This window comes from Seriola aureovittata, chromosome 2 (genome assembly GCF_021018895.1).
Source record: "Seriola aureovittata isolate HTS-2021-v1 ecotype China chromosome 2, ASM2101889v1, whole genome shotgun sequence".
NCBI lineage: Eukaryota > Metazoa > Chordata > Actinopteri > Carangiformes > Carangidae > Seriola > Seriola aureovittata.
The window spans coordinates 26,457,297-26,479,508 of record NC_079365.1 but is presented as its reverse complement, the minus strand read 5'-3'; the positions used below and the strand labels follow the sequence as shown (position 1 = coordinate 26,479,508).

Genomic DNA, 22,212 nt, shown 5'->3' with positions numbered 1-22,212 from the left:
AAAAGCAATAAAGTAGAGCCAGACCAATAAATCAGCAGGGCGATGTTTGCAATATGAGCAGCAGATATTCAGCATCAACACAAGCTCTACCATATGCATACATAATGTACATGATACATCTGTTACCTTATCTTCTTACTATTACTGTGAGGAAGAAGATTGTTATAATCATGCTGTTATGCTGTCTCCAAGTATCATCATCACCATCTTCTTAGATATAAAAAGAAAAATCAATAAAAGTAACAAAAATCTTTTTTCAGTATCAGTACATTTTTGCCCCGCAGAAAGTCTCACTGACATGGTTCTTAAATCTGACACACTCACACACTCCTCTATTCATCCATATACACATATTTGCCCTGTGTTGAAAAACTGTCGACAGACAAAAAGCTTTCAAACTGCATAAAAGATTTCTTTGTTTCAAAGAGTAGCCTTACTTAATCTGAAAATAACGGCACACAGCATGCTTAGCTAATGTAAAAGGCCACAGCCCAGTTTATAAAGGGAATGTGCACTGTTCCACTGTCACAGAGACTGACAGTGGTAATATCTTCAGTGGAAGTTTATTGTGATTGCCAATGTATGGGATCAGCCTGTCAGTGAAAGTGTGTTTGAAGGTGTGAATGTGTGTGTTAGTATCAAGATCATAGAACGACAACTTCCCTCTGTCAAAGTCCAGATGAACTCTGATCCTCTGGAGCTTATTCTTCACTGAGAGAGCTTTATCTGGAAGTGGTGGTGAGGCTGCTGTGTATTTGCCATTGAGGAGACATATTTCCCAATATCCAGTCGGTATTTGTCCCTTTCTCTGGACTGACTCCCGCACCACACCGAGGGCCCAGAATTCATCATTTATGACCTCAGCATCCCAGCTATGAGTCCCTGAGTTAAAGCCCTCTGAGCTCAGGACACAGTGGTGGTAATCAAGCCTCTCTGGGTTTACAGGAAGCTTCTGTTTCTCTCCACGTCTCACGCTGGTCAGATCCTCAGACAGGATGAGATGTGGTTCAGCAGTGTTGGGATCCAAAATCACAGGACTGTAGGAGACCATCTCCTTCATCTTTTTCCAGATGTTGAAGGTCAGGTTGCCCAGATGTTTGGCCACGTCTATCAGAGCTCCTGAGTCCAGCTGCGGATCATTCAGCAGGGGGTGCTGCTGGACTCTTTCTACTGCAGCCTTGTAGTTCCTCAGGAATGAGACGTCTTTAGCTCTCAGCTCGTCCTCTGTGGCTCTGACTGTGTGTGACAGAGCTGCTATCTCTCTGCTCAGAGCCTCCATCTTCTCCTTCATCACCTGACTCTTCTGCTCCTCTTCCTCCCTCAGAGCAGTGATCCTGGCCTCCTCTTCCTCTTGAAGAAACTGGTGAAACTTCTTAAACTGGTCCTTAATCTGCCTCTCTGTGTGTTGGGCCTGGACCTTAATGTGTTCTGCTGTTTGATCAAAGTTTCCTTTAACTTGTTCAAACAGCTTCAGTTTCTCTTGTAAAGGCTTCAAAGTTATTTGGAGCTCCTCTCTGTGATCCTGTGCAGCTTCATCAATGGGTCTGAATCTGTGGTTGTTGTGTGTTTTTGAGTCTCGACAGATGACACACACTGGCTGCTGATGGTCCAGACAGAAGAGTCTGAGTTTTTCAGAGTGCAGACTGCAGAGAGGCTCAGCCTCAGCTCTCTGATCTATTTCCAGTAAAAAGGCCTCACACAGATTCTTTAACACCAAGTTACGAGGCGGATCATTCAGAAAAGATATTTCCTTACAAAGCGGACACTCGTGAATCAGTTTCTCTGTCCACCATCTCTGCAGACAGTCGTTACAGAAGCTGTGGCTGCACGACAGAACAACCGGTTCTTTGAAGATATCATGGCAGACAGGACAGGAGAGATCCTTTACTAATTTAGAAGACATTTTGTCGCTGGGTGAAGCAGGAAACACAGCAGGCAGAACAATGCAAACCGCTCAACTGCGGAAGTTCCTTAAAAGTTACTTTCACTTTGCTGTCGCTCTTTTAAAACTCCTTTTCAAACGTGAAATCAGCAGCAGGTTGAGTTGCAGTTTTCCAGTTTTCCAGTTATCCAATATTCTTTCCACTGTAGGTGTAACTCCTGCGTTTTCTCTGATGGTGAATCTTGAATACACCGCTCACAAAGTGAAACTGTGCAATATGATGCATGTCACTTCATGCCCATGTGGGCAGTGGCATGTGGAACAAACATAGTGGATAAACCTGTTGCACTGAATGGTTCATACTTCAGCTGCTTTTGAGTGCATGATTGCTGTAGTGTCCAAAGTTCTTTTGTTTAAAACATATAACATTTTTAGAAATCAGTAGTTGTCATAATGAAAGAGTGCAAGCTTGGTTATTTTAGGTTATTGTCTGTACAGATGTAAATAATATTGACTTTCAAAATCATCCACAAATATTAAAGATTTCCTTTTGAACTTTCAGTGTACAAACTTGATAGCCTTTGTGCATGTATAAATACTAGTGCTGTCAATTGATCAATCAAGTTAATCGCATAAATAGGCTGTGATTAATCATACTTTTAAAATACTACTAAAATACTACAATTTACTTGTTGCTAACATTAGCAAAGATGTGCTTCGCCTGAAGATTGTGCTTCAGGCTCGTTGTGCTTCGGTGGAAAAGCAGTTCATCACTGCAGTATGTACACACAACTTTGGTTTTATCTAAACTTCCATTCAGAAGCTTTTTGAATCAAAATTTGCCGTTAAGCACACCGAGGTCCGTCTGGTTGAAATGAAACAATTACAGATCCAGAACTCTGAAATGCAGCTATTGTTGTGAACATAAAGCCACCCAGTAAAACGAGGTAAAGTTTTTGGGGAACTTGAAGTCTTTACATAAATCATACACAAACATAGATTACGGCCTAGTTGATTCCAGATTCATTTCTAACATTAACCTTGCAAAATATCACAATATAATGAATCACTACACCAAATCATATTCCTGTTACTCTCAAACTTAAACTTGCTCTCCTCTTGCAAGTCTATTGTTGGTGTTTAACCTATTTCTGCTCAAGGAGCAGGTTTCTTTCTCAGTTCCTTGAGGCCAGTGATAATGACGTGTGAATGACTGAATGAGTGAATGGGAAACACTCAATGTGTGAATCAGACTACAAATAATTTTCCTTCAAAACAACAGTAAGAAAGGCAGAACAAGGTAGATTGAAAGACAATCGAAGGAATTACTAAAAGCAGAATGGGCTCACAAAAACTCTTTACTTCATTCAGATTATAATGACACCCTTACAGTAAAATATCAGTACAGCTCCGTTCTTGGAGAACAAAAGAGAACATGTGACTAAAACAGAGACATTTTAAACTAGGTAACAACCATAGAAGTTATTAGCAAGGCAGCTAAAAGGAAAACATACAAAACAAGCCATTTATAAAATAAAATTCTAATCTGATCTTATGCTCACAGACTGGAGGGATATTATAAAATGAATCATGTTATAACTGATATATTTATATACAAAAAATTATATCTGGCAATATATTATTTTATATTACACATTGTATCCTTAAAATTCAAATATCCCTATGAGCAGCAAATATTCAGTATCAAATGAGCTCTACTATATGCATACATACTTTCCATGATACATCTGTAACCTTATCTTCTTATCATCACTGAGAGGATGAACATTACCATAATCACGCTGTCTCCAGTATCAAGTTTCATCATCACCACCACACAAAAAGGAAACTCAATAACACTAACAACATCCATGAAATCTATAACTTTTCATTTAAAACCATCAGTACATTTTTTACACAACTAAGTCTCAAAAAGTCCCATGAACATGGTTCTTTTATCCCTGACACACTCACACTCTCCTCTATTCATTCATATACAGAAATTTACCCTGTGTTGAAAACCTGCCGACAAACAGACAAAAAACTTTCAAACCGCATAAAACATTTCTTTGTTTCATCTAAACTCATAGAACATGTATAGAACTGTGCATTGAGCAGGCCTATGGCCTAGTTTAATAGCATAGAGAAACTCTGCCAGACACTTGTAGGGATTGTGCACTGCTCCACTGTTACAGAGACTGGCGCTGGTAATATCTTAAGTGGGAGTTCATTGTTGTTCCTAATGTACGGGAACAGCCATTCAGTGTCGGTAAAGATAAAGGTTTGTACGTCTCCAAAGGTGTGTATGTGTGTGTTAGTATCAAGATCATAGAACGACAGCTTTCCTCCTTCACAGTCCAGCTGAACTCTGATTCTCTGGGGCTTATTCTTCACTGAGAGAACTTTATCTGAAAGTGGTGGTGAGGCTGCTGTGTATTTGCCATCAAGGAGACATAATTCCCAGAATCCAGCATGTATTTTTTCCTTTCCTAGAGCAAACTCTCCTACCACACCGAGGGTCCAGGATTGACCTCTTTTAACCTCAACATCCCAGCTGTGAGTCCCTGAGTGAAATCCCTCTGAGCTTGAGACACAGTGGTGGATCTTAAACCTCTCTGGGTTTACAGGAAGCTTCTGTTTCTCTCCACGTTGCACACTGGTCAGATCCTCAGACAGGATGAGATGTGGTTCAGCAGTGTTTGGATCCAGAATCACAGGACTGTAGGAGACCATCTCCTTCATCTTTTTCCAGATGTTGAAGGTCAGGTTGCCCAGATGTTTGGCCACGTCTATCAGAGCTCCTGAGACCAGCTGTGGATCATCCAGCAGGGGGCGCTGCTGGACTCTTTCCACTGTAACCTTGTAGTTGTGCAGGAATGACACGTCTTTAGCTCTCAGCTCGTCCTCTGTGGCTCTGACTGTGTGTGACAGAGCTGCTATCTCTCTGCTCAGAGCCTCCATCTTCTCCTTCATCACCTGACTCTTCTGCTCCTCTTCCTCCCTCAGAGCAGTGATCCTGACCTCCTCTTCCTCTTTTAGAAACTGGTGAAACTTCTTAAACTGCTCCTTAATCTGCCTCTCTGTGTGTTGGGCCTGGACCTTAATGTGTTCTGCTGTTTGATGATAGTTTATTTTAACTTGTTCAAACAGCTTCAGTTTCTCTTGTAAAGGCTTCAAAGTTATTTGGAGCTCCTCTCTGTGATCCTGTGCAGCTTCATCGATGGGTCTGAATCTGTGGTTGTTGTGTGTTTTAGAGTCCCGACAGACGACACACACTGGCTGCTGATGGTCCAGACAGAAGAGTCTGAGTTTCTCAGAGTGCAGACTGCAGAGAGGCTCAGCTGAAGCTCTCTGATCTCTTTCCAGTAAAAAGGCCTCACACAGATTCTTTAACACCAAGTTACGAGGTGGATCATTCAGCAAAGTTATTTTCTTACAAAGTGGACACTCGTGAATCAGTTTCTCTGTCCACCATCTCTGCAGACAGTCGTTACAAAAGCTGTGGCTGCACGACAGAACAACCGGTTCTTTGAAGATATCATGGCAGACAGGACAGGAGAGATCCTTTACTAATTTAGAAGACATTTTGTCGCTGGGTGAAGCAGGAAACACAGCAGGCAGAACAATGCAAACCAGTCAACTGCGGAAGTTCCTTAAAAGTTACTTTCACTTTGCTGTCGCTCTTTTAAAACTCCTTTTCAAACGTGAAATCAGCAGCAGGTTGAGTTGCAGTTTTCCAGTTATCCAGTATTCTTTCCACTGTAGGTGTAACTCCTGCGTTTGCTCTGATGGTGAATCTCGAACACACCGCTCACAAAGTGAAACTGTGCAATATGATGCATGTCACTTTATGCCCATGTGGGCAGTGGCATGTGGAACAAACATAGTGGATAAACCTGTTGCACTGAATAGTTCATACTTCAGCAGCTTTTGAGTGCATGATTGCTGTAGTGTCAAAAGTATGTTATTGTCTGTACAGATGTAAATAATTTTGACTTTCAAAATCATCCACAAATATTAAAGATTTCCTTTTGAACTTTCATTGTACAAACTTGATAGCCTTTGTTCATGTATAAATAATAGTGCTGTCAATTGATAAATCAAGTTAATCACATAAATAGGCTGTGATTAATCATGATTAATCATACTTTTAAAATACTACTAAAATACTACAATTTACTTGTTGCTAACATTAGCAAAGATGTGCTTTGCCTGAAGATTGTGCTTCAGGCTCGTTGTGCTTCGGTGGAAAGACAGTTCATCACTGCAGTATGTACACACAACTTTGGTTTTATCTAAACTTCCATTCAGAAGCTTTTTGAATCAAAATTTGCCGTTAAGCACACCAAGGTCCGTCTGGTTGAAATGAAACAATTACAGATCCAGAACTCTGAAATGCAGCTATTGTTGTGAACATAAAGCCACCCAGTAAAACGAGGTAAAGTTTTTGGGGAACTTGAAGTCTTTACATAAATCATACACAAACATAGATTACGGCCTAGTTGATTCCAGATTCATTTCTAACATTAACCTTGCAAAATATCACAATATAATGAATCACTACACCAAATCATATTCCTGATACTCTCAAACTTAAACTTGCTCTCCTCTTGCAAGTCTATTGTTGGTGTTTAACCTATTTCTGCTCAAGGAGCAGGTTTCTTTCTCAGTTCCTTGAGGCCAGTGATAATGACGAGTGAATGAGTGAATGGGAAACACTCAATGTGTGAATCAGACTACAAATAATTTTCCTTCAAAACAACAGTAAGAAAGGCAGAGCAAGGTAGATTGAAAGACACTTGAAGGAATTACTAAAAGCAGAATGGGCTCACAAAAACTCTTTACTTTAGTCAGATTATAATGACACCCTTACAGTAAAATATCAGTACAGCTCCGTTCTTGGAGAACAAGAGAGAACATGTGACTAAAACAGAGACATTTTAAACTAGGTAACAACCATAGAGGTTATTGGCAAGGCAGCTAAAAGGAAAACATACAAAACAAGCCATTTATAAAATAAAATTCTGATCTGATCTTATGCTCACAGACTGGTGGGATATTATAAAATGAATCATGTTATAACTGATATATTTATATACAAAAAATTATATCTTGCAATATATTATTTTATATTACGCATTGTATTCTTAAAATTCAAATATCCTTATGAGCAGCAAATATTCAGTATCAAATGAGCTCTACTATATGCATACATACTGTCCATGATACATCTGTAACCTTATCTTCTTATCATCACTGAGAGGATGAACATTACCATAATCACGCTGTCTCCAGTATCAAGTTTCATCATCACCACCACACAAAAAGGAAAATCAATAACACTAACAACTTCCATGAAATCTATAATTTTTCATTTAAAACCATCAGTACATTTTTTGAACACAACTAAGTCCTAAAAAGTCCCATGAACATGGTTCTTTTATCCCTGACACACTCACACTCTCCTCTATTCATTCATATACGGAAATTTACCCTGTGTTGAAAACCTGCCGACAAACAGACAATGTTAGGTTATCACAGATATATCAACAGTATCTACTAGGGCGTCTCGTTGTTGACGTCATTATTCAAGTAGTGTTTCACTACTCGTGCACCTGCGCACGTGTTGTTTTTGGCTTGATTAGTTGGACTCAGGTAGCGTTACGTGCACCATGGCAGCCGTTACTAGGGAAAGTGATGTCGGGAAATACTTTGATAAAAAAAAAAAAAAAATACGACAATAACGTGCAGTTCAAGGTATGTGGCGTTAAACTTGTATATCATGCTCTCTGTGAGCCAAACAGTAGGCTTGGTCAGGGAGGTCCATGTCCGACTCTAAACAAAAGTTTAACATTCTTTCTTGTTTCCAGTTGGACATGGACCTCCCGTATTTCTTTTATTACGGTTAAAAAAACCCAAAAAACATATATATAATTTGCGAGTTATCAAGTACTTGTTCATAAGGTAATGAGAATATTTGAATATTGAAATTACTGAAAATGCTCATCCCTAGTATCTACATGTGGACCGCTAAGTAACAATACATGTCAAAGTTATAATTAAGATAATTCAAAAACTTTTATGTTCAAAGTTTATTCCTTCAGCTCTATAATGTCATGCTGAGTTTTTTTTAATGCATTTATCATGATATTTATTTATGTCATGTGTTTATATAAAAAATTATATTTGGCATTTTTTTATAAAGCTAATATATATTGTATTCTTAAAATTCAAAATTAAGCCTGAGTCTAAAGTAATGTCTCTACATAAACAATGACACAGTGACTGACAGTGCAGAATTAAACAAATACTACTAAAGCAAATTAAGAGAAATGATCAACTGGCCTATGAATGACAAAAGCTTTCAAACTGCATAAAAGATTTCTTTGTTTCAAAACTCATAGAACATGTATAGAATCACTGACATGTCTGGTGATGGCATTATTGTGAGTAGCCTTACTTAATCTGAAAATAACGGCACACAGCATGCTTAGCTAATGTAAAAGGCCACAGCCCTGTTTATAAAGGGAATGTGCACTGTTCCACTGTCACAGAGACTGACAGTGGTAATATCTTCAGTGGAAGTTTATTGTGATTGCCAATGTATGGGATCAGCCTGTCAGTGAAAGTGTGTTTGAAGGTGTGAATGTGTGTGTTAGTATCAAGATCATAGAACGACAACTTCCCTCTGTCCCAGTCCAGCTGAACTCTGATCCTCTGGAGCTTATTCTTCACTGAGAGAGCTTTATCTGGAAGTGGTGGTGAGGCTGCTGTGTATTTGCCATTGAGGAGACATATTTCCCAATATCCAGTCGGTATTTGTCCCTTTCTCTGGACTGACTCCCGCACCACACCGAGGGCCCAGAATTGATCATTTATGACCTCAGCATCCCAGCTATGAGTCCCTGAGTTAAAGCCCTCTGAGCTCAGGACACAGTGGTGGTAATCAAGCCTCTCTGGGTTTACAGGAAGCTTCTGTTTCGCTCCAAGTCTCACGCTGGTCAGATCCTCAGACAGGATGAGATGTGGTTCAGCAGTGTTGGGATCCAGAATCACAGGACTGTAGGAGACCATCTCCTTCATCTTTTTCCAGATGTTGAAGGTCAGGTTGCCCAGATGTTTGGCCACGTCTATCAGAGCTCCTGAGTCCAGCTGTGGATCATCCAGCAGGGGGCGCTGCTGGACTCTTTCTACTGCAGCCTTGTAGTTCCTCAGGAATAAAATGTCTTCAGCTCTCAGCTCGTCCTCTGTGGCTCTGACTGTGTGTGACAGAGCTGCTATCTCTCTGCTCAGAGCCTCCATCTTCTCCTTCATCATCCGACTCTTCTGCTCCTCTTCCTCCCTCAGAGCAGTGATCCTGGCCTCCTCTTCCTCTTTTAGAAACTGGTGAAACTTCTTAAACTGCTCCTTAATCTGCCTCTCTGTGTTCTGGGCCTGGACCTTAATGTGTTCTGCTGTTTGATGATAGTTTATTTTAACTTGTTCAAACAGCTTCAGTTTCTCTTGTAAAGGCTTCAAAGTTATTTGGAGCTCCTCTCTGTGATCCTGTGCAGCTTCATTGATGGGTCTGAATCTGTGGTTGTTGTGTGTTTTAGAGTCCCGACAGACGAGACACACTGGCTGCTGATGGTCCAGACAGAAGAGTCTGAGTTTCTCAGAGTGCAGACTGCAGTGAGGCTCAGCCTCAGCCTCAGCTCTCTGATCTCTTTCCAGTAAAAAGGCCTCACACAGATACTTTATCCAGTATTCTTTCCACTGTAGGTGTAACTCCTGCGTTTGCTCTGATGGTGAATCTCGAACACACCGCTCACAAAGTGAAACTGTGCAATATGATGCATGTTACTTCATGCCCATGTGGGCATCATATGATGCCCATATAGGAAGTGGCATTAGGAATACGCTGAATGGCTCGTAATTCGGCAGCTTTTGAGTGCAGGATTGCTGTAAAGTCCAGTGTTCTTCTTCACATGTTTTTGTCTGTACAGATGTAAATAATATTGACTTTCACAATCATTCAGAAATATTAAACATTTTCCTTTGAACTTTTTGCAAACATTAAATAAATAAAGTGAGCTCAGAAGATTCTCAGTGTATATATGTATATTACAAGACTGTATGTCAAACCATTGATTTAAGCCTGGACAGTTTGATCAGGTGTTTTGAGTATTGAGAGAGAAAGGCATCAGATCTTTTCCAGATTAGTTTATTGACAGGCAATTTGCATAATCTATTCAGTTGAATTCTGTGGTAGCATTAGAGCTCTGATAATGAAACAACTGCCTCACAAAAACAGCCACAACCATATTCCCCCAGGAAACAATATAATAAGGAACCCGACCAATAAATCAACAGGCCAATGTTAGGTTATCACAGATATAGCAACAGTATCTACTAGGGCGTCTCGTTGTTGACGTCATTATTCGAGTAGTGTTTCACTACTCGTGCACCTGCGCACGTGTTGTTTTTGGCTTGATTAGTTGGACTCAGGTAGCGTTACGTGCACCATGGCACCCGTTACTAGGGAAAGTGATGTCAGGAAATACTTTGATAAAAATAAAAAAAAATACGACAATAACGTGCAGTTCAAGGTATGTGGCGTTAAACTTGTATATCATGCTCTCTGAGAGCCAAACAGTAGGCTTGGTCAGGGAGGTCCATGTCCGACTGTAAACAAAAGTTTAACATTCTTTCTTGTTTCCAGTTGGACATGGACCTCCCGTATTTCCTTTATTATGGTTAAAAAAAAACAAAAAACATATATATAATTTGCGAGTAATAGAGTACTCGTTCATAAGGTAATGAGAGTGCATGAATATTGAAATTACTGAAAATGCTCATCCCTAGTATCTACATGTGGACCGCTAAGTAACAATACATGTCAAAGTTATAATTAAGATAATTCAAAAACTTTTATGTTCAAAGTTTATTCCTTCAGCTCTATAATGTCCCGCTGAGTTTTTTTAATGCATTTATCATGATATTTATTTATGTCATGTGTTTATATAAAAAAAAATATATTTGGCATATTGTTATATCGCTAATATATATTGTATTCTTAAAATTCAAAATTAAGCCTGAGTCTAAAGTAATGTCTCTACATAAACAATGACACAGTGACTGACGGTGCAGAATTACACAAATACTACTAAAGCAAATTAAGAGAAATTATCAACTGGCCTATGAATGAGCCCCCCCCCCCCCCCCCCCCCCCCACACACACACACACACACACACACACACACACACACCCCACACCACCACCACCACCACCACAAAAAAAAAGCAATAAAGTAGAGCCAGACCAATAAATCAGCAGGGCGATGTTTGCAATATGAGCAGCAGATATTCAGCATCTACACAAGCTCTACCATATACATACATAATGTACATGATACATCTGTTACCTTATCTTCTTACTATTACTGTGAGGAAGAAGATTGTTATAATCATGCTGTTATGCTGTCTCCAAATATCATCATCACCATCTTCTTAGATATAAAAAGAAAAATCAATAAAAGTAACAAAAATCTTTTTTCAGTATCAGTAAATTTTTGCCCCACAGAAAGTCTCACTGACATGGTTCTTAAATCTGACACACTCACACACTCCTCTATTCATCCATATACACATATTTGCCCTGTGTTGAAAAACTGTCGACAGACAAAAAGCTTTCAAACTGCATAAAAGATTTCTTTGTTTCAAAGAGTAGCCTTACTTAATCTGAAAATAACGGCACACAGCATGCTTAGCTAATGTAAAAGGCCACAGCCCAGTTTATAAAGGGAATGTGCACTGTTCCACTGTCACAGAGACTGACAGTGGTAATATCTTCAGTGGAAGTTTATTGTGATTGCCAACGTACGGGAACAGCCTGTCAGTGAAAGTGTGTTTGAAGGTGTGAATGTGTGTGTTAGTATCAAGATCATAGAACGACAACTTCCCTCTGTCCCAGTCCAGCTGAACTCTGATTCTCTGGAGCTTATTCTTCACTGAGAGAGCTTTATCTGGAAGTGGTGGTGAGGCTGCTGTGTATTTGCCATTGAGGAAAAATATTTCCCAATATCCAGTCGGTATTTGTCCCTTTCTCTCGACTGACTCCTGCACCACACCGAGTCCCCAGATTTGATCATTTATGACCTCAGCATCCCAGCTATGAGTCCCTGAGTTAAAGCCCTCTGAGCTCAGGACACAGTGGTGGATCTTAAACCTCTCTGGGTTTACAGGAAGCTTCTGTTTCGCTCCACGTCTCACGCTGGTCAGATCCTCAGACAGGATGAGATGTCGTTCAGCAGTGTTGGGATCCAAAATCACAGGACTGTAGTAGACCATCTCCTTCATCTTTTTCCAGATGTTGAAGGTCAGGTTGCCCAGATGTTTGGCCACGTCTATCAGAGCTCCTGAGTCCAGCTGCGGATCATTCAGCAGGGGGCGCTGCTGGACTCTTTCTACTGCAGCCTTGTAGTTCCTCAGGAATGAGACGTCTTTAGCTCTCAGCTCGTCCTCTGTGGCTCTGACTGTGTGTGACAGAGCTGCTATCTCTCTGCTCAGAGCCTCCATCTTCTCCTTCATCACCTGACTCTTCTGCTCCTCTTCCTCCCTCAGAGCAGTGATCCTGGCCTCCTCTTCCTCCTCTAGAAACTGGTGAAGCCTCTTAAACTGCTCCTTAATCTGCCTCTCTGTGTGTTGGGCCTGGACCTTAATGTGTTCTGCTGTTTGATCAAAGTTTCCTTTAACTTGTTCAAAAAGCTTCAGTTTCTCTTGTAAAGGCTTCAGGGATTTCTGGAGCTCCTCTCTGTGATCCTGTGCAGCTTCATCAATGGGTCTGAATCTGTGGTTGTTGTGTGTTTTTGAGTCTCGACAGACGACACACACTGGCTGCTGATGGTCCAGACAGAAGAGTCTGAGTTTCTCAGAGTGCAGACTGCAGAGAGGCTCAGCCTCAGCTCTCTGATCTATTTCCAGTAAAAAGGCCTCACACAGATTCTTTAACACCAAGTTACGAGTCGGATCATTCAGCAAAGTTATTTCCTTACAAAGTGGACACTCGTGAATCAGTTTCTCTGTCCACCATCTCTGCAGACAGTCGTTACAGAAGCTGTGGCTGCACGACAGAACAACCGGTTCTTTGAAGATATCATGGCAGATAGGACAGGAGAGATCCTTTACTAATTTAGAAGACATTTTGTCGTTGGGTGAAGCAGGAAACACAGCAGGCAGAACAATGAAAGCAGAAGCCAGTCAATCCAGAAAGTTCACTGAAAATTAGTTACCGTTTGAGTCTTAGCTCCTGTAAATGTCATGTTTATAATGTGGAATCAGCAGCAGGTTGAGTCCAGTACTCCAATAATCCAAGTTGTACCAGTGTTGTATCGCCTTCTTTCTGTGACCTGATTTGAGTGTGGTCAGCTGCTGAATATTAAACAAACTGGACACAAAGTGCAGCACATCACTCGCGTTGTTTAATATCCACACCTGTTTAATGAGGAACGCACATAGCACACACCCATAAGGTGCATGCAAGTTTACGTGAACACGCCTTTTATAAAGGTGTGGTGGCAGGTGTTTAGTCAACAGTTGTGTATTGTACAGACAGACTAGATACTCTAGTCTCATACTCTTTTTAACCTTGTTGCCCCCTAGGTGGAGCCGTCAGGCTGAGTTTAAACCTGTTTGTTCCTACCTAGTTTGGTTTATCCCAGGTGTCCTGTCTGACTCTTATTAGCATGGTTCTGCACACCTCTTTATGGCTCTGTCTGGTTCTGTTTAGCCCTGAGCATCCTTGTCTGACTGGCTCTTATTAGCCCCACTTTATTCTATCAAACTCTGTTTAAACATGTGGAATCTCGTGCTGCATCTCTGTGGTTATAACGCTTTCACTTTCCTGACTCTAAAAGTTCCTGGCAGAAAACATACAAGATTGAAATCTAACGTTTCATCTGTCGACATCCTTTGACCCTAATGATTGTAGTAATTATACATGTAGTGCACAATGTCTTCAGTGAAGACCTAGTATACATTATTATACCATTGTGTATTACACAGTGTAAATAAAGTAAATTATCTTATTATTGCTAACTCTAAGAACCACATACAGGCTCCACACTCGGATAGGATTGGTAGAATCAGTAGAATCATAGAAGAAGAGGCAGGAAAGAACAGAAATGAGGTAGAGGAGGTAAAAGATGTTGTTAGTTTTCATGAGTATAATAATTTCAGACGGATATGTCAGTGACGGATATGTAATGTCACTAGGAGTTCTGAAATAACAAGAATAGTACAGAGTAAATCGTGAGCAAGATATGAACTGACCATGTGGTCATGATGTGCATGATGGTTGGTCATGTGACATGAAGTCACTTTTCCCAACCTTGGGAACTAACATCTACCTTTTAGGCCGTACCTGGCTCTATTAAGCCCCATTTGGTTTATTTAGCTCTGTTTGGCCTTGGTCCTTAATCTCTGTTGGCCAAGCCCGGCTCTGTTCGGCTCTGGCTGGATCACTTTAAACCTCTTGTGGACCTGCCTGGCTCTTTAGCTTCTATGCCTGGCTGTGTTAAGCACCATTTGGTCTCATCTGGACCAGTATCCTGCCAGGCTGTGTTCAGCCCAGTTTGGCCCTGCTTGGCAATGTGGTCTACATTCTTCTGAGCCACACACTGAAAAGCTGCAGATTGAGAGGAGGAGGAGGAGGAGGAGGAGGACTCTCGGATGTTCCTATTGGCCGAGCACTTTTTCAGACTCACTCTGATTGGCTGCCAGAATGTGAGCAGGGAATCCCTCAGGGCTCTCTCTGTCTTTGTCTCAGATTAAAAACACAAACAGTCCAGTCAGGCCTCGCTGCTCCAGGTAGACCTCCAGTCCGCTGAAGACCAGGACTGAACTAACAGTCTGATCTGTTCTGCAGCAGAAGGCAGGAGTCATTACCAACAGTACAGCTGTTGTTTTTAAGACCATAAATCTCCCTCATTACTGCCAGTCTGCTGATATAAGGTCTACAGCTGCAGGCACCTGTAGAATTTAACAAAGTAGAGTGAATTTCCCGCTCAGCCGAAGCAGAGGTGAATGAGGGAACTGCTGTTTCGCTGTAGGGCAGAAAACGCTGGGAGACAAATCAGTTTCCCCTCAGCGGCGTGTTGGAGCAAAATCAGGAGGTGAAGAAACCTGCTCAGTTCATGTTGCAGAGGGTGGAGAAGGAGTAGCTGGCAAGCAGACAAATCTGAAGGGAAGAGTGGAGGAAAAAAGACTGAAGAGGAAAAAAAACGGCACAGCTTAAGACGAGAAAGGTGAGTTTTGTTGTTGTGAGTAGAAAAAGGGAGAGAAGAGGGAAAACAGGGTGTGAAAGTGAAGTGTGGAACCAGGTAGAGAAGGGAAAAAGATTTTGTAGCAAGAGTTAAAAGTGAAGAGGAGAGCTGATGTTGCCCAGGGGGAATGAGATGAAAGTCTAGACGGTTAAATTGCAGTGGGCTGTGGAGAGCCGGCGGAGCAGAGCGGCGGCAGGAGCGACTGTGGGCGGGGAGAGAGGAAGTGTGGTCGACAGGAGAGGAATTTAAAGTCCCCATTGTTCTGGAAGAGCAGAGGCAGAGAGAGCAGAGGAGCCAAACGGCCGACAGACGCTGGACAACATGGACGTGACCTCAGCCATGGCGAAGGTAGGACAGAAACATTTACATCTGTACCGCTGAAATTCTTCATTCATTAGATACTGCAAGATTAAGAACAGACATGAGGGGTCAAGGGTCAGAGGGTTTGGTGTGATGTAAACTCTGCTGTTGATGGAGATCTGGAGAAACACTTGTCTTGGAATAAAAAGACTTTACTGAGTTAAGTGAACAGTTAGCCTGATAATCAGACTTAATTGTCTGTGAGAGCCGTTGTTAGAAGCAGTTAACCTGGTGTTTTATATCAATTTGTATAATCTTTTGATCTATGAGTTCTTATTACTATACACTGATTTACATCAACCCTAACCCTACTGACTGAACGCATGAATGAATTACATAATTTACTATTGTGTCCTGTCTATATGGGCCTACGAGAAACCATAAATTCACACAAGCGACGAGAGACCTGCATATTATAGTTGGAAATAGACTAAAGTGCTGCTTTATTTCAGCATATTTTGAAGCATATTTTAATCATTTAAGTACTTAAGGGATACAAATGTACTGGAAACATACTGTATGAATTTATATAACGTCTTTAAAACACTTAAGAGCATTTCTTTGTGACCTGTGTTACAACAAGAGAGAAAGTCCTAAATGGAGCAAATGAAGCATCTTTCACAATCTTCAAACCGTTATTGTCGACAGCATAATTCATAAATCACTGACAAAGAAATATACTATTTATTTATTTATCTTATTCAAGAAATTGGAATAAATACTAGTTAAATGGTCCCTCTTACCTTCTTTTCAAGGCTTTTGACTGCAAACTTAAACAGATCAAAATTAAACAACCTTTGCAGTCCATCAAGTTTTTGTTGAGACATTTCATACAAAATTAATTCGAGGACAGAATTGAAGAGTGGAAGTATTAGTGTTCGATTGTCTTTCTTTGATATTTTAAAGTCTACAGTTTGGATGAAGCTCTCGGGCTTGTTCAATCCAATTTCTAATTCAGTTGTTGAAAATAATCCATGACCACGAGCACCTGATCCCTGCAGGGTCTCCTCTGGCAGGTGTTTAGGTGGGATCTGTCTCCCACGATCCTTCCTAATTCATCCTGTGGTTTTCTGTCCAGAGGTCACATCAGTCTGAGGCAGATAACCTGACGGATCAGTGTCACCTGTCCAGGGTTTGATCCCCTCGCCCTCCCTTCATACCCTGGTGATGGAAAAACTGCCATCACCAGGATAGAAATAACCCCCAACACACACACACACACACACACACACACACACACACACACACACACACACACACACACGTAAGCACAGTGTCGGCCTCCAGCAGCCAGGTGTGGACCACTATATCTAGTCAATTTGAATAAATGAAAAAATACAAATTCTTTATTTAAGGTCCTTTTTAATGATTTAACTGCTTTTGTAATTTTCTTTTAAAAATTGACCAGAGGGCCGTTCCACCCCTGCCTGATCTCTACCTGTCAGAGGGCTCTTCCTGTCTGTGATGAACTCAGACCCAGACATGAACACATACATAGATTTTGTTGATGGATCACTGCAGCAGGATCAGTTCTGATGCTCCAGGTACTGAAAACAATCAGGATTTGAACCAGACTCTGGAGCTGGATCATTTAAAAATTACTTAACGGTTAATCAATTATCAAAATCAAAACCGATTTTTACTGTCGATCAGATTATGCAGGAACAAATAAAGCCAATCACAAAGACAAAAAGAAAAGACAGTTTACACTGAGGTCACTTTCAGTTTCAATGAGAGTAAAGATTTATTTATTTTAAATCATTATAATGTCTCCTATAATGTTCTCCTCTGATATATTTTAAACATGAAAACGTGAAAAACAAGTGACAGTGTGCTCTCTAAATACGATATGAGACGTTTTCTGTTTTAAATGGAAAACAACGGGAAATATCCAGGAAGCCGTGTGTCAGAGGTGTTAAAGTGCAGCAGGTCGACTCAACCCTCTCTGACCTCCAGCCTCTTATCTCACAGCGTTTCCTGCAGTTTCCCCGTCACATAGCTGACATGTTTGGAGTTACTCAGCTCAACTGGGTCGATCCACCAACAACATACTCGTCTTATCTAACTCCTAAATATAGAACTGCTGCACGTTTCCCACTTTCTGAAAAAATGCATTTCTAGTTCGGCTCTTATAAATCTCTCTCACTCAGAGCAACTTATGAGAGTGAACTGTTCAGTGTTGGTGGTTAGGATAACTCTCTGATTGAAGGTTGTGAGTGACAGTTGACAGAATTAATGTTTGTGCTGAAGTCTTTATTTGTCTCGCTCAACAGTGAGATTATAGTCTCCTGCACATTTATTTTTTATGTCCTCTTTCAGTGCCCTTACTTGATCTCCTTGCACTTGTTAAATGGACGAAGGACTTACACCAAGGTCTCCTATTGAACTTAAGCTGTAGTGATGTCCCTCACTAGTCAAGTTTGGTCACTTTGGATAAAAGCGCCTAATGAGTAAACGTAAATATAAAAAAGGAACTTAAGAATCACGTCAGCTGTGTCCTGTCTGGTTTCAGGCTGAGTAATAAGTAAATTTCTTATTTGGAGGAACTTTTGAGTCATCTCTGGTCTTCCTGTAACTCAAACGCTCCTCCCGGCAGAGTCACAGTGAGCCACCGGCAAGAACAATAAACAAATGGCTTTTATATCAACTGCACCTCAAGGGAACTGTGCTGCCTGTCTCAGATGTTAAGATGTGACGCTCATTATCAGCAGCAGAGTTTTAGTGGAACGTTCCTTTAAAGCTGGTTTAAGCTTGATCACAAAATGTGCCAGTTAGCTTGTGTCAGCCCAGTAACATAACAATAAACACACACCATGTCAGTCAGTGTATTCCACAGGGATGTAATGAAGTCTTGTTGTTCTTCAGCTGTTTCTATTCCAGCCGTCAACACTGTGACCTTTTCAACACGGTGCCGATCAGCGGTCTCTTCACTGTCACACACACTTCACACCTCTAAACACACTCCTGTGTCCTCCCTCACTGCTAATCACCGCCCATCTGTCCTCTCATAATGTCTGACAGTCAACGCCATTAATATAAGACATGTCAGTAACACAACAAACAATACACGCTGGAGTTTCCCTGTTTGCTTGTGTTTTGAAAAATGTGCAGTTAAAAAAGACGCTGTGTTGCCAAAAGTATGTGGACACCCCGGTTTCTGATCAGGGTCTCTTACTTTCAATGGAGAAAAATCTTAAAGATATAGTTAGACATTTTGGGAAATCCACTTAATAATTGCTTTCTCGTTCGATCGAGATGAGAAGGTTGATCGCACTGTCATGTCAGCAGTGGGTTAGCTTACCTAAAATTTTCCTTTAATGTTACAGGATGTAGGATTTAGTGTGTTTACAGTTTGGGAAAGACGCTGTAGTGTTACACGTGACAGCGCCGCCGTGCACAAAGTCAAGTCTGTACAGAAATCATTCTCCCAATTTGGTGTGGAAGAGCTTGACTGGCTCTGCACGGAGCCCTGACCTCAACCCCGTCCGACACCTTCGGCCTGAACTGGAACACCGACTGCGAGCCAGAACATATCACCCAGCATCAGTGTTGGACCGCACTGATGCTGTCGAGGCTGTTATACCCACTTCATCATTGTGGGGGTTCATCATTGTGTCCCTCGCTCTATAAATATACGACATGTTATGTGTATGAATGTCTCCTTTGGGAGAGACCGGCTTGTTGATACCTGGTGACAGACGGACAGGTGGACGATCCATCTGTCTGTCAGACAGATAGCAGGAGGTTGTTTTAGCAGAGCAGTCGTCAGGTTTCATGCCAGAGGTTTTAAAAACACTGTCATCTCTGAGAGTGTTGTTTCCTGTGTACACACACACACACAGAGTCATGTTTTCATCACTTCAGAGGACATTGCATTGACTATAGAAGGCCCCTCGTTATGCCGTTGTTTCTTGTTTACACTGACTCAAACAACGAGACGCAGGTGAAGCCAGTCAGGGTGGGGCAGACAATCACAGCAGCGGGAAACACACAAGGGCAGAAAGTAAAGGGTCTGCAACGAGAGGACGTGAGTGACACAAAATAAAACAGGAAATAATGAAAATATATGAAAGAATCAAAACATGACCTTCAGACACAGAGCGGGACGTGACAGGTCTTCAAAATAAAATTAAAACAATTGAGGAAAATGAGGCAGCAGAAAAATGCATGAATGATTTTTTTATTTGTCCTCCATGAATCCCTCGTGTTTAATATGCAACCAGATCTGCTCTGTCCTCCCATAGAGAAAATAGTGAAGGCCACAGTAACAGCGTAAAGCATGGAAGAAGACTGTGGCCATGTTCTTTTTAAATGAAAGGGAAAAAGGAAAATAAAGCTGGGGCACAGTGAGGACAGGAAGAGAAACCATGGAGCGGAGTGAATCAGGAAACATTGAAAGAGGAGAAGTGACTTAAGAGTTTGTAGAGCTGAGGAAAAAAAATGAAGTGTTTGGATGACAGATAAGACTCCGGAGGGTTTGTCAGTACAGATGATATCACGGGGTGGATCAATGAGATCATGCACCCTGCGTCTGTGTGTGTGTGTGTGTGTGTGTGTGTGTGTATGTGTTTGGTATTCACTCCCTTCTCTTCCTCCCACTCTCACTGAGAAACGTTCAAAACAACAACTCTTCTTCCTTCAAAACATCCTCATGAATCTTTATCATTGTTTTCACTTCAGGAAAATCAGAAGTGATTTTTTCTTGCCAACAACCTTTTCCGTTAACGCTGTGTGTGTTTGGCTTTGTTTTTCTAAACAGTACAGTAAATTACTGTTACCATCAAACAAACTAATGTTACACTTGTTCAGTTTTCAGGTTAATGTGAGATGACGTTGTTTTGGTTAATTCATGGTCCACATACCAGCTTCTTCCCAGAACAGTCAGCAGACGTTTGTTAAAACTGGAAAAGCTCGAAGATAAGATTAATTTGTCAAGAAGGAACTTTCATTCTTAGTGTTTTAGTTCATAGTTATCATTATCAGGGTTTCTCTTCCACTTTAAAGTGAAAAACTGCGCAGTAAAACTCTTTAAAAATGTCTCCTTTGATGCATTAAGAAAAAGTAGAATATTAATGGTCAAACTGACTCCTCATCAGATTCAGAGGAATCAAACAGACTCAGATTTATGGAAGCTCATTTCTGCCAGCAAAAAAAATAATACTTAAAACATTTTTCCCTCTGTATTTTCCTTATTGTCAAGACTCCATGAAAAGACCAACGCCAACGATGTGTCCGTCTATCAGTACTTCCTGACTTCCTTGCTATGTCTGTGGTTCTCGGCTCCAAGTCCGTTGACTCCAACCAAAGATATTGTATCTTTAAAAACAGCTGACAGATATATTATGTATTTCTTCAAAAATTTCGGTTTCTTCTAAAACAGCTGGTCACTGTAGTTTACAATACTCAAACTGGAGTGAATTGTGCTTTTGTTGGGGACTATTTCCAGCTGTGGATTAATACACATTTAGTGATTTAGTTAGTATTTGGGGCAGCAGGAGTGTGGGCTGTAGTGACCTCTGACCTTTGATGCTCTCACTGTTGGTTGTTTATAATGCAGAAACTTAACTGGACCGTACCACCCGGGATCTGAGTCATATAAATGCTTTGAATATATAACAGACGTACATCCATCATTGTGTTTTTGCTGTATTTTGGTTTCTTGTGTCTCCTCTCAGATGTCTATGAAGCAGAGTGCAGGAGGAGCAGGAGGCGTAGCAGCGGTGTGTCTCATATGTAAAGAGAGCTGCTCTGGATTTCAGCCACATTCTTGGAGGTAAAACCCCATTTTTTTAATGATTTATTTTCGCATGAAAAACGAAACAAAAAGAAAAACAATGAAAGGAATGAATGGATTGAAACATACTTGTGGTTTAGCATATTTTAGCCAAACTGGTTAGGAGCAGCCAATTAAAAAGAAATCTGGACTTTAATTCCTCAAATTCTCCACAAGCTGGTTATGTAACGTGGTTTTATTTTCTTCCGTAGCTCAGTACCTTCTTTTCTCTCATTCTTCCCATTCACCTTCACCTCTCCGCTGAACAGGAAAGCCTGTATGGCCTGCGGCTGCAGCACAGTGGACCACGCTCCTGGAGGTGATCTCGAAGATGACCAGCGGATGGGACGCCTGCTCGCAGACTCACCCTGCTCCCATTTGACAGCAAAGGTTAAAGGAGGTGGCGGCCTTCGCATGTACAAGAGGAACCGCATGATTGTGACAAATCCAGTGGTGTCGCGCAAAGACCCGACCTTCAACACCACGACCTACGACTGGGCGCCGGCCGGCCTCAACCAGAAACTGGTGAGGATCGCATTGACGCTGACTGACAAAGCTACTGCACAAAATAAATCAGGTTTTAAAATTAACTCACAATTTAAGCAGGTGATCTAAACCACAGGCAAATGTTTAAATTACCAGTACCATAAAGTGCAGATTCGGTTTGTGTTGTGACTCTAACAGTGGGAATTATTTTGGTTTGTGTTTATTTGTATGTAGAACGGTGGTTTGATTCTCTTTCTGAAATTAAATATGATAAGTTAGATGTGTGAAAAGAGAAACTTTGAGTCTTCAGACTTTTAAACAGGCTGGATATCTGATTAATCGTGACTGATCTTGTGCCTGTGATTGGTGTCAAGTCAGATGCAACTGCATGTTTGGGATGGGAATCCGGT

The 22,212-nt window shown here is 41.1% G+C and overlaps 5 protein-coding genes across 6 annotated transcripts in view; 1 reads left to right on the top strand and 4 right to left on the bottom strand.

Moving 5' to 3' along the window:
- The window catches only part of lmcd1 (LIM and cysteine-rich domains 1), a 32,837-nt gene that overhangs the window by 5,379 nt on the left and 5,246 nt on the right, over nt 1-22,212 (top strand). Inside the window, exons 2-5 of one of the 2 annotated variants that reach the window (XM_056392928.1) lie at nt 14,971-15,165; nt 15,343-15,531; nt 21,219-21,316; nt 21,586-21,841. In XM_056392928.1, the coding sequence (XP_056248903.1) occupies nt 15,505-15,531; nt 21,219-21,316; nt 21,586-21,841 (381 nt within the window). In that variant the 5' untranslated portion in view covers nt 14,971-15,165; nt 15,343-15,504. The remainder of the gene's footprint in view (nt 1-14,970; nt 15,166-15,342; nt 15,532-21,218; nt 21,317-21,585; nt 21,842-22,212) is intronic. The other variant, XM_056392936.1, reaches the window with a different exon arrangement.
- On the bottom strand, nt 25-2,122 carry LOC130179824 (zinc-binding protein A33-like). The gene has a single exon (XM_056392904.1). The coding sequence runs from the start codon at nt 1,901-1,903 to the stop codon at nt 497-499; it is 1,407 nt and encodes a 468-aa protein (XP_056248879.1). The 5' UTR covers nt 1,904-2,122; the 3' UTR covers nt 25-496.
- LOC130179809 (E3 ubiquitin-protein ligase TRIM35-like) lies at nt 3,126-5,834 on the bottom strand. Its single transcript, XM_056392878.1, has one exon. The coding sequence runs from the start codon at nt 5,465-5,467 to the stop codon at nt 4,010-4,012; it is 1,458 nt and encodes a 485-aa protein (XP_056248853.1). The 5' UTR covers nt 5,468-5,834; the 3' UTR covers nt 3,126-4,009.
- LOC130177369 (E3 ubiquitin-protein ligase TRIM39-like) lies at nt 6,718-9,712 on the bottom strand (the record flags this gene model as incomplete). The annotated part of the gene is made up of 1 exon (XM_056389070.1): nt 6,718-9,712. A coding segment is annotated over one exon (1,311 nt), but the record flags the coding sequence as incomplete, so codon positions are not given.
- Nucleotides 11,191-13,827, bottom strand: LOC130179832 (zinc-binding protein A33-like). Its single transcript, XM_056392917.1, has one exon. The coding sequence runs from the start codon at nt 13,061-13,063 to the stop codon at nt 11,657-11,659; it is 1,407 nt and encodes a 468-aa protein (XP_056248892.1). The 5' UTR covers nt 13,064-13,827; the 3' UTR covers nt 11,191-11,656.

Excerpts from the sequence above, each read along its gene's own strand:
- LOC130179824 (XM_056392904.1), bottom strand. The coding sequence starts at position 1,903 with ATGTCTTCTAAATTAGTAAAGGATCTCTCCTGTCCTGTCTGCCATGAT.
- LOC130179809 (XM_056392878.1), bottom strand. The coding sequence starts at position 5,467 with ATGTCTTCTAAATTAGTAAAGGATCTCTCCTGTCCTGTCTGCCATGAT.
- LOC130179832 (XM_056392917.1), bottom strand. The coding sequence starts at position 13,063 with ATGTCTTCTAAATTAGTAAAGGATCTCTCCTGTCCTATCTGCCATGAT.